Genomic DNA, 13,979 nt, shown 5'->3' with positions numbered 1-13,979 from the left:
ACAAGATAGGCAGTGGTCTCTGTCCTGTTGTAATTAAGCATAAATTTAGTTAGAAATGATACTGTTTTTTACATGAGATATTTTATATCAGTGGTATTTATACCTGGCCGACACATTTTGCTATGATTTGCTCAGGTTCATTAAATTGCCCTATTTTTATAGGTCAGAAATGATCCATACTCGCATTTTTTACATGGTTTAATTTTGTATCACTAGGTTTAATAATTTGTGTGCTTCTGTGGGTGAAAAGATGAGGGATTTGGTTAATGCTAAATACCTCTGTTTATATAACCAGTTAATTGGAATCTTTTTAAGAGTATTTGACCTTATGTGAATTATTTATTGTCTTGTATGTAGGAAAAGAATAACATAAAACAAAGGCTGGTCATTATTTTAAAAATGCCCTGTTAATACTGCCACTGGTACAGAGGAACTATTTATATCCAGTGCTAAAGGCCAGCCAACCATATAATTTGATATATGTATTGTTTCTTAAGGAAACATTGCTGCAGTATTAACTATTTTATCAAGTCATGGAGTTTTTTGCTGGCCTTCTCAATGAAATTTAGTAAAATGAAACAACTGAGAGACAATGGATATTATGTATCATAAGGTGTGTTGAATTGTACTGAGTTAATGTTAAGTTTGAATGAACTTTATTTTCCTTTTGTCCAATAGGATGTACAGTTACCCAGCACGTGTACCTCCTCCTCCTCCTATTGCTCGGGCTGTAGTGCCCTCGAAACGTCAGCGTGTATCAGGAAACACCTCACGAAGGGGCAAAAGTGGCTTCAATTCTAAGAGTGGACAGCGGGGATCTTCCAAGTCTGGAAAGTGTATGTATTATTTCAGTTTTGTGATTTTGATATCTCATGTGTTTTGAAATAGGGAAGCCAATGCAGTTCTAGTATTTTTGTGCTACATGACTTTATGTATTCAAAATGATGGAAGACGTTGGGTATGGTGGCTCAACGCTTGTAAATAGGGCAGATCACCTGAGGTCAGGAGTTTGAGACCAGCCTGGCCCAATGTGGCGAAACCCTGTCTCTACTGAAAATCCAAAAAAAATTTGGCTGGGTGTGGTGGTGCATGCGTATAATCCCAGCTACTTGGGAGACTGAGGCAGGAGGATCGCTTGAACCAGTGAGGCAGAGGTTGCAGTGAGCCAAGATCATGGCATTGCACTCCAGCCCAGGGGACAAGAGCCAAACTCCATCTCAGAAAAAATTAATCCAAAGTGATGGAAGAGACAGGATTGTGATTCTGTGGCCAAACTCCTCCTGTAACTGGAAATACAGAAGGCAATAAAACATTACAGAAGGTCTGATGCAGTGGCGCATGTCTGTATCAGATGCTTCAGAGGAGGCTAAGACCGCCGGGATCTAGGCTGTGGTGGGAGGATTGCATGAGGCCTAATGTTTGAGACTGTAGTGCACTGTGATCATTATCTGTGCATGGTCACTGCACTCAGACCTGGGCAACATAATGAGAGCCCAGATCTAAAAGTCATTAAGAACAAAACAACCATTACAGAAAGTACTTTATAATAGAGTCAAGGTTTCTGGCAAACTTAAAATCAAGGCCCTTCATTGCTGGGAAATCTTTAGTGGCTCTGTCTCTCCCTGGGGAACTTCTGTGAGCCCCTGGTATAGTCTAGTGTGAATGTATTTGCTAATTCATATCTTCTAGTACATTTGATTTTAATCCAGGATTTTATTTATATTAAAGTGAAAGGAGATGACCTTCAGGCCATTAAGAAGGAACTGACCCAGATAAAACAAAAAGTGGATTCTCTCCTGGAAAACCTGGAAAAAATTGAAAAGGAACAGAGCAAACAAGCAGGTAAATGGGTTTTCTGCTTGTTGGATATACAGTTGGACTAGTTACATAAGGCAGTTGAAAGTATGTGTTTGAATAGTGGAATGTAAACTAATTTAATATAAAACTTGGGAAGTGTGAATTGGGAAAGGCATTTGTGTGGGAGGATTTAGATTTGTGCTGCAGTTCTGTGATCCTTAGTGGGGATTGTCTACATCCTGTGGACATAACTGCCCCTAGACAGACTTGTCCTTCTCATCCCCAGTAGAGATGAAGAATGATAAGTCAGAAGAGGAGCAGAGCAGCAGCTCCGTGAAGAAAGATGAGACTAATGTGAAGATGGAGTCTGAGGGGGGTGCAGATGACTCTGCTGAGGAGGGGGACCTACTGGATGATGATGATAATGAAGATCGGGGGGATGACCAGGTGAAAACCACGGGAAAGGAAAGAAAAAGGTGGTGGAGGGGGGCTCAGGGACACATGGAGTGCCTCTAACTCCATCCTATTTGTGTCTGTTTCTCACAGCTGGAGTTGATCAAGGATGATGAAAAAGAGGCTGAGGAAGGAGAGGATGACAGAGACAGCGCCAATGGCGAGGATGACTCTTAAGCACATAGTGGGGTTTAGAAATCTTATCCCATTATTTCTTTACCTAGGCGCTTGTCTAAGATCAAATTTTTCACCAGATCCTCTCCCCTAGTATCTTCAGCACATGCTCACTGTTCTCCCCATCCTTGTCCTTCCCATGTTCATTAATTCATATTTCCCTGCGCCTAGTCCCATTTTCACTTCCTTTGACGCTCCTAGTAGTTTTTGTTAAGTCTTACCCTGTAATTTTTGCTTTTAATTTTGATACCTCTTTATGACTTAACAATAAAAAGGATGTATGGTTTTTATCAACTGTCTCCAAAATAATCTCTCGTTATGAAGGGAGTACAGTTCTTTTCATTCATACATATGTTCAGTAGTTGCTTCCCTAACTGCAAAGGCAATCTCATTTAGTTGAGTAGCTCCTGAAAGCAGCTTTGAGTTAGAAGTATGTGTGTTACACCCCAACATTAGTGTGCTGTGTGGGGCAGTTCAACACAAATGTAACGATGTATTTTTGTGAATGAGAGTTGGCATGTCAAATGCATCCTCTAGAAAAATAGTGTTATAGTCTTAAGATTTGTTTTCTAAAGTTGATACTGTGGGTTATTTTTGTGAACAGCCTGATGTTTGGGACCCTTTTTCTTCAAAATAAACAAGTCCTTATTAAACCAGGAATTTGGAGAAAAATCACCCTGGTTTTTATTTTTGTATTTTATTATTGTTTACTTTAAACTCTTTGTTTTACAGCGTCCTCCACAAAACTCCTAGAATGCACTGTATTTTTCTTGGAGTCATAATCATTATGCATACCAACATTACACTACTCAAATTATATTTCATTGAGATGCATGTTGCATTGAGCAGTCAACTTGACATCGAGTGGAGATTGTTTTCAGAATGGCTTTTACATCCTAATGAAAGTTTGGGAAGTATATACTCTCTGGTTTTTCATTAGTGCTTTCTAGTCCAGCTGGTACCCTTTTTGAGGTTTTTGTTGTGTGCTAAATTGTTTTGTCCTTAAATAGGAGAGACTCAAAAACATTAAGATTTCAGGAAAATTCCAACAGCTGGACAATGGAACCCCTGCTTTCTTCTACTTTGTCCTTTTAATTATTTATAGCTCCAGCTACCTTCTGAATTCTGAAACCTCCATGTTACTGGAAAAAAAAAAAAAAAAAAAAAAAACAAAAACAATTTCCTGATATTCCATAGTCTGCCTTCCCAAGTGACTGAGAACATAGAGAATGTTACACATCTATTTTATGCTAAATGATCTTTTACCCATATTAGCTCATCTTTTTGTTTCAACTTTAATTGCAGTGATTGCATTTTTAGCATCCAGTCTTAAGACGAATATATTAAACAGCTACCATTGTTGATATCTCATCCTTCAAAGGTCTAGTTCATTTTTCTTTTTCAGCTTTTCCAGCACAGCAGAAAATGGCATTTACAATTTTTGTGCACACAAACCTTGGATTCCCCTATAAAGTTGGTATTGTTTCATAGCATGCAGCACTAGCCTTTTTTTCATCCTATGCATTACAGGCAAAACTTACGTCTTATTTGTAAGGATTTTACAGATTATTTTATATAACAGGTGACAAAGCAGAATATAAGGAAGAGGCTGGACTACCCTTGGAGCCCAGATACATGATATAAAGGCAATTCCTTTTGTATGTTAATTTGGTTAGAAATACTACCCATTTGATGTTTTCTGATCTGATGTCAGCTCATGTTATGCAAACTTTTAGTAAGTAACCCATGACTAGAAAATAAACTGGATTCTTAGGAGAGTGTAAGATGCTAATAAAACCTGTTTAATATTATGTTGTTAGCTGCAAGTTTTTGGAAAATACTAGACAAATTAGTCCAGAATCAAGTGTCTGCTTCTCTCTTCACTGTAGGACCCACACAGAACAGCCTGTTAGCTGTGAATACCACAATCTGCAGATGCTCTAGTCCGTTACATAAAATGGCATAATGGCATATTTATATGTAACCTACACATATTCTCCTGTATTAAATCATCTCTACATGATATAGCTGATAAAATGTAATTACTATGTAAATAGTTGCAGCTGTATTTTTTAATTTGTATTTTTTATTAACTTTTAGTTTTTCTTAGCGTTTTCGATCTATAGTTGGTTGAATCTGCATATGCAGAACCTATGAACATGGAGGGCCAATTGTACATTTAATTTTGTAGTAAAGCAGGTATTGAAAGAAGCTGTGGAAAGCAGTTTTAAATATTAGGTTGACACAAACAAAGGTAATTGTAGCTTTTGCCATTACTTTTAGCCGCAATAGCTTTTGCAAATAGCTGGAGAGCACGACCACACATCTACACACACATATGGTAGGGTTATTGTTGGAATACCAGCATTTCTAGTTTGTCTTGATAGGAAAGTCATTTCACAGTCTTGTTTTAAGGCTACTGTGTGTTTAAGACAACAGTACTCTAGGTTTTCTATAATCCCAGGTATCCTTATTTAACAATTTGACATTTAGGTCCCTAGACAAAACCGTAGCAAAATAGAGACCAGGGTCGATAAACCATCTGGTAAGATACTTTTTAGAATCTGATCCAATGCAGAGGAGTACAGGCTTTTTGGGAAAGGGGCTAGTGTTTTTAAAGGCTGTTTATCAGATGATATGCTTATAGTCACTGACATTACTTAACCCTGGGCCCTGCAAAGTAAGAAAAGGAGTTGGCTCAGTAGAAATTAGAGAGTCAGAATAGTAGGTATGACAGTGTAGGTAAAGGGGATAGGTAATGATTTTAGAGTCAGGTAGTAATTGAGGGAGCTCTGATTTAATAATTGAGGGGTTTCAGATTGACAGTCTGATTAAAGGACCCTACACGATTTAGTGGAAGTAAAATTCAGAACACGTTTCTCATGCTATGAAATCTAAACTGTCCTGTCATCATATAGGAATGCAATTTTCGTTCAGGGTTAGAAAGCAGGCGAGGAAGTGGATGAACAAAAAATACTTAGTAACATTTCCTTCTGATGCTGCATAATGTATGATTGGGAAAGTTTGGAGCATTCTGCATTGGGTAGTTACTAATTTGCTGCTCAGTGGGATGAGCTAATGGAAAGCTGTAAGGTGGGAATGGAGGGTAAATTTGGGATTCTCGAAAAGAGGGCTCCTCTTAGATTTCACTTCAGATGTTATTACTACTTAGTTGTGTGGCTTAAAGCCTCTTTTTCAGAGGGAACTAGATGTAATGGAAAATAAATTGGATAAAAAGGTCGTAAATTGGAAGAAAATGAACTGGTGTCAAAGTAGGATTGGGAAGAATGTAATAGTACAGTTGACGCAACCTAAGCCATAAGAAAACCGTGAAGTGTCAACACATGAATCTACTAGAACTTGGCAGTATGTTTTATTCAGGGGAGTTAGGGGGAGCAAAGCCCGGTGTATAATAAAGTACAGAAGTAGAACAGTTGATAAACTATATACAAGTCCTAGTGTTTTGAGGTAACCTTGATAAAACAAGAGCTTTGTGGAAGTGGTAGCAGAAGAAAGAAATTGTGTATGTTTAATGAGATCATTTGAAAGTTCAGGAACATATGCCTGGCCTGACAAAGTGTTGACTGGGGAGAACCAGAAAACATTCATTCCTACTGACAGTTGACCTTTTTATTTATTATGAGAATTCAGCTACACTGATGTCAAATGGAGTTTCCGTTTCTGAACCCTTGTTCAGATCACATTGACCAAGAAAATGCATTTCATTGGAATTCAGAAGCATCCAAGAAAAAGTAACTTGACCAGAAAACCAGTAGACAGTAGTAAACATGACATAGAAATGACTGGTAAATGAGTTACATATAATGGCTGTACTATGGTCTGAGTATCTTTTAGGAACCTTTCACACTAATAAGGAGCACTCTTGGAGAATTTTAGTGTTTGGAGGGAACTTGGTATAAAGTAAAAATGTAAACTGCAGAGTAAAAGGTGAGCATATACATACCCGACCAGACAAAAGCTTTCCAAATGTTAGACACAGTTAAAGTAGAAAACTGCAGAATTTGTGTTTGCATTAGTAACTTTCAAGTTAAAAGAAATCTCAATTTTGGAAAGCATGGATTTTTAAGAGTATTGGAGCTAATGCCTTTTGTGAACTAGAACTACAAAACAGACGAAGACGAGAATAGTGTAATGGGATGAATCCAATTGACAAAGGGACTAGTAAGAAGGAGTTGGAAGAGGAAAGCATGTTGGATTGTTTTTTTCAAGTGGCACACAAAAGTTTTGAGAAACGTGTCCCTGAAGTGCCGACAAGTTTGTATTTGGAAAAATAACTCATACAGTCCTTTAACAAATCTAGAAAAATTGGGGCTTATGGATTATTATAGTTTATTACCAAATTTTTGGATTTAGTAAGTTTCAACTTGGTGTGTGAAAGTTTCCTATGAGTGGGGGATGGACTTTTAAATCTGGATTTCAAGGTGGTGCAGTCCAGACCTATTAAATCTCTAGGATTGGGACTTATTGATACTTTAATTTTTAACTTTTTTTCACACAGCCAGATTGGAAAGATACTACAGACATTGATACATTTTTCAAGTTGCCATAATTCCAATTTTTGGCCCAAACTGTGAACCAGTGCACCAAAGAGGGAGAAGCAACCCTGTTTGATAAAGAAGGGTGAGGATTAGGAAAGGACATAGGGCTTTCAAGAAAAGGTGGCTGGCTAATAAATTTAGTAAAAAGATGACCATGTATATGTGAGAATTAAGGGCAGTAAGAGAAAGTGTGACTGGTATGTTTTCATCAAAGAACTGAAGGCAGCTGAAAGGGTCAAGGTATACCTTACAAGTCTAGGCCCCAGAGTAAAGAAGACACCAAGGGAGTCATCTGGTGGGTACAGAGGAAGGGGAAAAAATTCCCTTGTTCTTTAACAAAGGCTGTTAAAGTAAGCTGTTAAAGCCATAGTACTGTCAGTAAAATGTCATGATGATGGAAACGTTTTATGATGTATTGAGCAATATATAATAGCGACTAGTGACATGTTACTGAGCCTTGAGATGTGGCTAGTGTGACTGAAGAGTTGGACTTAAATTTTTACTTACAGACATGACATGAGACTACTGTATTGGTTAGTTCATTGCTATAGAATATTGAGAAGTTTCCAGACAAATACTGCTAGTGGTTACTAACTCAAATGTACATGAACAAATATGACTCCAAGATTTTGTGTGTCGAGTTGATGTTTTCTTTCCTAGACTCTAGGCCCAAGGCTTTAATATTGAAGATTTCCTTAGTGAGGGCATCTATAATGGCAAGATTTTGCAGGCTTAATCCATGTTGCTCACACCTTCATATAGCAGTGCCTCTTACAGGATAAACTATATTGTTAAATGGGAACCCATATTGTCAGTTGCTTCATGCTCAGGGAATAGTGTTTTACAGGCTTTGTGTATGTATGCAGCCTGCTAGGCAAGCATTTAATTGACAGACTATGGAAGTAATTTCTGTGTTTCAAGGAGCTTCAGAAAGATTACCTTGTTCATTGCCCTATGGTTATTCAAATAGTAGAGCCCAACATTTGATCTAGGCATGACTTTATTCCATGGGGTTTTGGACCTTCAATGAGGAAATGGTGTTTTTTGTCCTAGAAATTGAATAAACTATTTCCCAACTAGAGGTAACAGACAGAGGTCCTAGCAACTACTTTAACAGAAGGGGGAAAATATCACCATACCATTTCATTCTCCTAGAGTCATTTATCGATTGAATAGTTGGAAGAGCATGTAGAGAAGTGCCTGGCTAACAGCTGAAAGTTTGCCATTTCAGGCAACTTTGTTGGGCTTTAGAAGCGAAGCAGAAATACAGAGAAAATACAGCTTCTCCCACCCACATGTATTTTTAAACCATTTCTTCTGGCCCAGAAGACACTTTTCCAAATATCTTGGGAAAAAACCACTCTGTCAATACTCTTGAGTACTTCTTGTTTTGTTCTGAGACACAGTCTTGCTCTGACACCCAGGCTGCAGTGCAACCTTGGCTCACTGCAACCTCTGCCTACCAGGATCAAGTGATTCTCCTGCCTTAGTCTCCTGAGTAGCACGTGCCACCACACCTGGCTAAATTTTGTGTTTTCAGTAGAGATGTGGTTTTGCCAAATTTGCCAGGCAGGTCTAGAACTCCTGGTCTCAAGTGATCTGCCCACCTTAGTCTCCCAAAGTGCTGCTATTACAGGTGTGAGCTATGGCACCTAGCTGAGTCTATGCCTGCCATGGCAGTGACATTGCACAAGTTGTAAAAAGAGACTCCTGCGGGGACATTAATGTGAAATAGGTCCATTGACAAGGATTCAGTCACTTGCAGAGTCTCACAAACCACAATAATGAAGTTGGGGTGAATTTGAGACATAGCCTTCCTCCCCCAAATTTTTTTTTTTTTTTTTTTTTTTTTTTTTTTTTTTTTTTTTTTTTTTTGAGACGGAGTTTCGCTCTTGTTACCCAGGCTGGAGTGCAATAGCGCGATCTCGGCTCACCGCAACCTCCGCCTCCTGGGTTCAGGCAATTCTCCTGCCTCAGCCTCCTGAGTAGCTGGGATTACAGGCACGTGCCACCATGCCCAGCTAATGTTTTGTAGTTTTAGTAGAGACGGGGTTTCACCATGTTGACCAGGATGGTCTCGATCTCTTGACCTCGTGATCCACCCGCCTCGGCCTCCCAAAGTGCTGGGATTACAGGCTTGAGCCACCGCGCCCGGCAAAATTCTTGATCCAAGAATCCACCTGTCAAGTTCAATGACTGAGACTCCATTTCTAGCATAGTCCTTGGTTAACAACTTTGACTAGTTTCCATCCAGGCTTATTCCATGGACCATTATGTCTTGGTGTCTACTGCACTTACTGTCTGTCCCTGTTTTATGGATACTAGCTTTTTAAAGAGGCATAAATACTTAAAAGCCCCCATTGGCCTTCCTGGGGGAAATTACCTCAAACCACAGGGTAGTCTGCTAAATAAAAAGCTAGAGCCAGCTGCCAGCCTAACTTTGCCCAGGTCTACATTTCTGTCGTTACTTTAGTTTCTTCATCCCCACAAACTTACCTTTTCCCCAGAATCTTATATCCACTCTCCATATATTGTTTAATACAGTCTGGCTGTTTCCCCACCCAAATCTCATCTTTAATTGTGAAGCTCACAATCCCCAACTCTGTTGAGGGAGGGATACGATGGGAGGTGATTGGTTCATGGGGGCAGTTTCCCCGATGCTGTTCTTGTGAGAGTGAGTTCTCATGAGATCTGATGGTTTTCAGGGGCTCTTCCCCCTCACTTCCTACACAAACTCTGTCTCACCTTCTGCCACGTAAGATGCGCCTGCTTCCCTTTCTGCCATGATTTTAAGTTTCCTGAGGCCTCCCCAGTCATGCAGAATTGTCAAACTTCTTTCCTTTATAAATTACCCAGTCTTGGGAAGTTGTTTATAGCAGTGTGAAGACAGTCAAATAGTTTTCATGAATGCTGGAAATGCTGTGATCTGCTCTGCCACTGCCAAATCTCCCATCCTGGACTGACCCTCAGTACTTTTCCTTTTAGGGGTGACCCAGCTGTTTGCCTTGAGCAGCAGGAGTAGCCCTTGGTAGAATCTAGCTCCCCAGGGGAAATCTAAGCCTCTTAGTGTTTGCTCTTTTATACCCTCTCACCTGGGAATACAGTCCTCTCTGCAACATAATGGCCCTACTGTTCCCTCACCCACTCCCTCAGCATGGGGATCAGGCATATGGCAGTACTCCTTGGTGAAGTTTATGCTGCTTTCTTTTAAGCACTCACCTGAATGTGTAAGGACATCTTTCCTCAATAGTTTCTCACTTCTTAGAAGTCTGCAGTCTTCATTCAAATGTCCTGATAGCTCATTTTCCAGAGAGCTCTGTAGGTCTTGGGAAGTGTTGTCCTAGCTTTGGTTTATCTGAATAGTCCTATTTTAACTTTTCCCACACAGATGGCAGCCTCTTGCCTGCCCTTCTATTTGTACACTTGTCTATTTTCTCTTTCTCTAAATGCCTTTTGGGTATTAATACTTCACTGGTGGTTCCATAGCCTGGTCCCCACTTCTGCAACTTGAAGGCAATTCTCAATTCTCTTGAGCACATTTTTACTTAGCAGCTTCTGAATATACCAGCCACAATTAAGGTACAATTTGGTCACATAACTTTTTCCCTAAGAAGAAATTTGCTGCTCAAGACTAATAGCCAACGTTAAAATGCATACTCCTGTATCTGATGTAAATGCGTTATTGTTAATGTTTAGAATTAAAGACGGAACATCCTACTTTATAGCTACTGTTAGTACCCATGTGCCTTCTAAATATCTTTTGAATAGTTTTACTTTTTTCCATCTTGACAGCTACCATCTCAATCCAAGCTTCCATTACCTTGCTCCTAGCTTACTGCAGTATCCTCCTGTCTACCCTTCATCCACTTTTACCTTTTTCCAATCACTTGTTTCTACAACAGCCATATTGGTTTTTTCAAAACACACATACAATCAGGGCACTTATTGACTTAAAACCATTTCTGGCATTACTTGCCCTTAGGAGAATGACAAAACTTTTTAATAGAGTCCACAAGGCCAGAGATAGCCTGACCCTTTGCCCATCTGTACAGCCTCTGCCATATGTCCCCTTACTTTCTCTGTTCAACCACATTGAACTTTATTCCTCTTACCACTCATGCTCCCCACCTATTTGGTTCCCTAGTTACCTTCTCTTCATCCTTCAGATTTCAACTTGTGTCACTTCCTCCAGAAAGCCCATCCTACCTTTCTTAACCAGGCCAATAGGCTGTCAAAACCAGGAATCTCTTTGTAGCACTACAGTACTCATTGATTTGTATGAATATTTGATTAACGTGTTTTTTTAAATTAGAATGAAACTCAGAGCAGGGACCACATCTATTACTTGTGATTAATATATTGCTAGTGGTTAGCACAGTGTCTAAACAAATACATGTTGAATGAATACATAAAAAGGGGAGAAGAAAAAGGGGAGGATTGGCCCTCTGTGAGGCAGTCTTGCCAACCGCAGAAATGCAAAGCAAGGCTGAGGAAATGACTATTCACCAAACACCTAGAGGGGTATTGTAATGTCTTGTGCCTGTCTCAAATGGGTGCATTCTTATGGGTTTCACTACTACAACTTTGCAACTTTTACTATAATAGTTCACATTCCTCTTCTAATGTCAGTCTCCAACAAATCCCTCAGTAATTCATAATCAGTAATCTCATGCCAAGAGAGAGGGGCATTATCCAAAATAGTTGGGTGTGTCCATTGCATGCAGTTCTTTTTTTTTTTTTTTTTTTTTTTTTTTCCTGAGATGAAGTCTCACTCTGTTGCCCTGGCTGGAGTGCAGTGGCGCAGTCTCAGCTCACTGCAACCTCCGCCTCCTGGGTCCAGGCAATTCTCCTGCCTTAGCCTCCTGGGTAGCTGGGATTACAGGCTCCTGCCGCTATACCTGGCTAATTTTTTGTATTTTTAGTAGAGATGGGATTTCATCATGTTGACCAGGCTGGTCTCGAACTCCTGAACTTGTGATCCATGCGCCTTGACCTCCCAAAGTGCTGGGATTACAGGTGTGAGCCACCGCACCTGGCCACTCATTTATCTTTCAGCACCTTTAAGTTCAGTTTCCCTTACAAAGCCCACCCTTTTTTTAGTGGGAATATCTTGTACCACTTAACACCTGCATTCCTTAATTTTTTAAAATTAAAACATTTATATATTACAAAATGGACACATCTTAAGCATGCAGCTTGATGACAATTTACAAAGTAAACATGGCCTGTTTAAACATCACTCTGATTAGGATGGGGAACATAATCAGCACTTCAGTCCTCTCTTTCATCATTACCACCACTAGTTATCCTAACCACTCTTCTGACTTGTTATCACCATAGATAGGTTTTACTTATTTTGAAGCCATATATAAATGGTATAATATATTATTGAAGTTCAGGTTTTCCTGAGAACACGTCTTCAGAGAAAAAAATTTGAGTGCAGTCATTTATTTGGGGTATGGCTCCAGGATGCAGGAGTGGGAAAGATGGGAGAGTGAGACAGAAGAAAAATCAATACAAGAGTGTTATGGAGGTTGGATATATAATGCTTCCCAAAATTGCCTGACTGAACAGGAGGCTGAAATATTTATCCACTGGCTCCTGTTTCCAGTTGATTGAGGGATGCCACCAAGGAGGTTAACTTCACTGCAATTCTGAGCTTTAACTCACTTTAATAAGCTCCAGCAGCACCGAAGGACATGTGGGTTATTTTCAGTTTGGGATAATACTGCTGTGAACATTCTTGTACATACATGTCTTTTGAGAACTCGTATGTGTACATTTGTGATGAGTATATAACGGGGTGAAATTGCTGGTTCATAGAATATGTGTATATTCACCTTTAATAGAGATTGCCAACCATTTTTCTAAAGTGGTTATACTAATTTATATTCTCATTATCTGTAAATGAACATTTCAGTTGCTCCACATCTTTGCTGGCACGTGGTATTTATTTCTTATTTTAATTGTAGGTTTTTTGATGAGTGTATAGTGGTATCTCACTTGGTGTTTGTTTGCTTTTTGGTAAATTTTTTTACTGAAGTATAATTTACATACAGAAAATCACACAAATTGTGTACAGGTTTGACTTCATACAGTGAACACATGCAAAAACCTGTATGAAATTAAGAGTTAAAACATCACCAGTACTCCAGAAGCTCCATGCATGTTCTCTTCCAGTTTCTATACCACTATCCCAAGGGTGGTCTACTAACCCAGCAGCATAGATTTGTTTTGCCTGTTTTTCAGCTTCAAATAAATGGGTAATATATTATGTATTTTGGTGTCTGGCTTCTTTGAGTCAACAATATGTCTATACAATTCATCTATATTGTTGCATGTTGTAGTTTGTTCATTCATACTGTTCTATACAGTATTGCATTGTATAAATATACTCTATTCATTCTGTTAATATGCATTTGGGCTGTTTCCAGTTTTGGCTATTATGAATAAAGCTGCTATGAACATTCTACAGTTGTCTTGTTCAACATGTGTGTGCATTTCTGCTGGGTATAAAGCTTAAAAAGGAAATTACTGGAAAATAGAGTATTGCCTCATCTCACCTACCTGCTGTTTTCACTCTAATTTCAGCCATTCTGGTGGCTATGTGATAGTGTCACATTAATATTTTTTCTTTGCTTTTATAAAATATTTTTATGTTGGAATAATGTTAGATTTACAGAAAAGTTACAAAGACAGTACAGGGAGTTCCTTATATACCCTTATCCAGTTTCCCCTTAGGTTAACATCTTAATGTTACCGTGGTACCTTTGGCAAAACTAATAAACCAACACTGACTGGCACATTACTATTAACTCCAGATGTTACTCACATTTCACAAGTTTGTATGTGTGTGTAGTTGTGCACTTTAACCACCACCATAATATACAAAAGTGTTCCATTGCCACAAAGTAGCCCTTGTATTACCCACTTACTGTCACACCTTATCACCCATTCTTTCACCACCTTCCCTAACCCCTGAAAACCACTGATCTT

At 39.1% G+C, this 13,979-nt stretch overlaps 1 protein-coding gene across 24 annotated transcripts in view; it reads left to right on the top strand.

The window, feature by feature from the left end:
• HNRNPC (heterogeneous nuclear ribonucleoprotein C) overlaps positions 1-3,108 on the top strand; it is a 46,914-nt gene extending 43,806 nt beyond the window's left edge. For 19 of the 24 annotated variants that reach the window (XM_032246032.1, XM_032246020.1, XM_032246025.1 and 16 more), the window contains 4 exons: positions 679-836; positions 1,729-1,842; positions 2,084-2,244; positions 2,344-3,108. In XM_032246032.1, the coding sequence (XP_032101923.1) occupies positions 679-836; positions 1,729-1,842; positions 2,084-2,244; positions 2,344-2,427 (517 nt within the window). In that variant the 3' untranslated portion in view covers positions 2,428-3,108. The remainder of the gene's footprint in view (positions 1-678; positions 837-1,728; positions 1,843-2,083; positions 2,245-2,343) is intronic. The other 5 variants (XM_032246036.1, XM_032246029.1, XM_032246018.1 and 2 more) reach the window with 1 other exon arrangement.
• The last annotated feature ends 10,871 nt before the right edge of the window (positions 3,109-13,979 follow it).

Source organism: Sapajus apella, unplaced genomic scaffold, assembly GCF_009761245.1.
Source record: "Sapajus apella isolate SASKATOON/1434 unplaced genomic scaffold, GSC_monkey_1.0 scaffold59, whole genome shotgun sequence".
Taxonomy (NCBI): Eukaryota; Metazoa; Chordata; class Mammalia; order Primates; family Cebidae; genus Sapajus; species Sapajus apella.
Note: the sequence above shows the minus strand (reverse complement) of the source record. Positions and strands in the feature narration are given on the sequence as shown.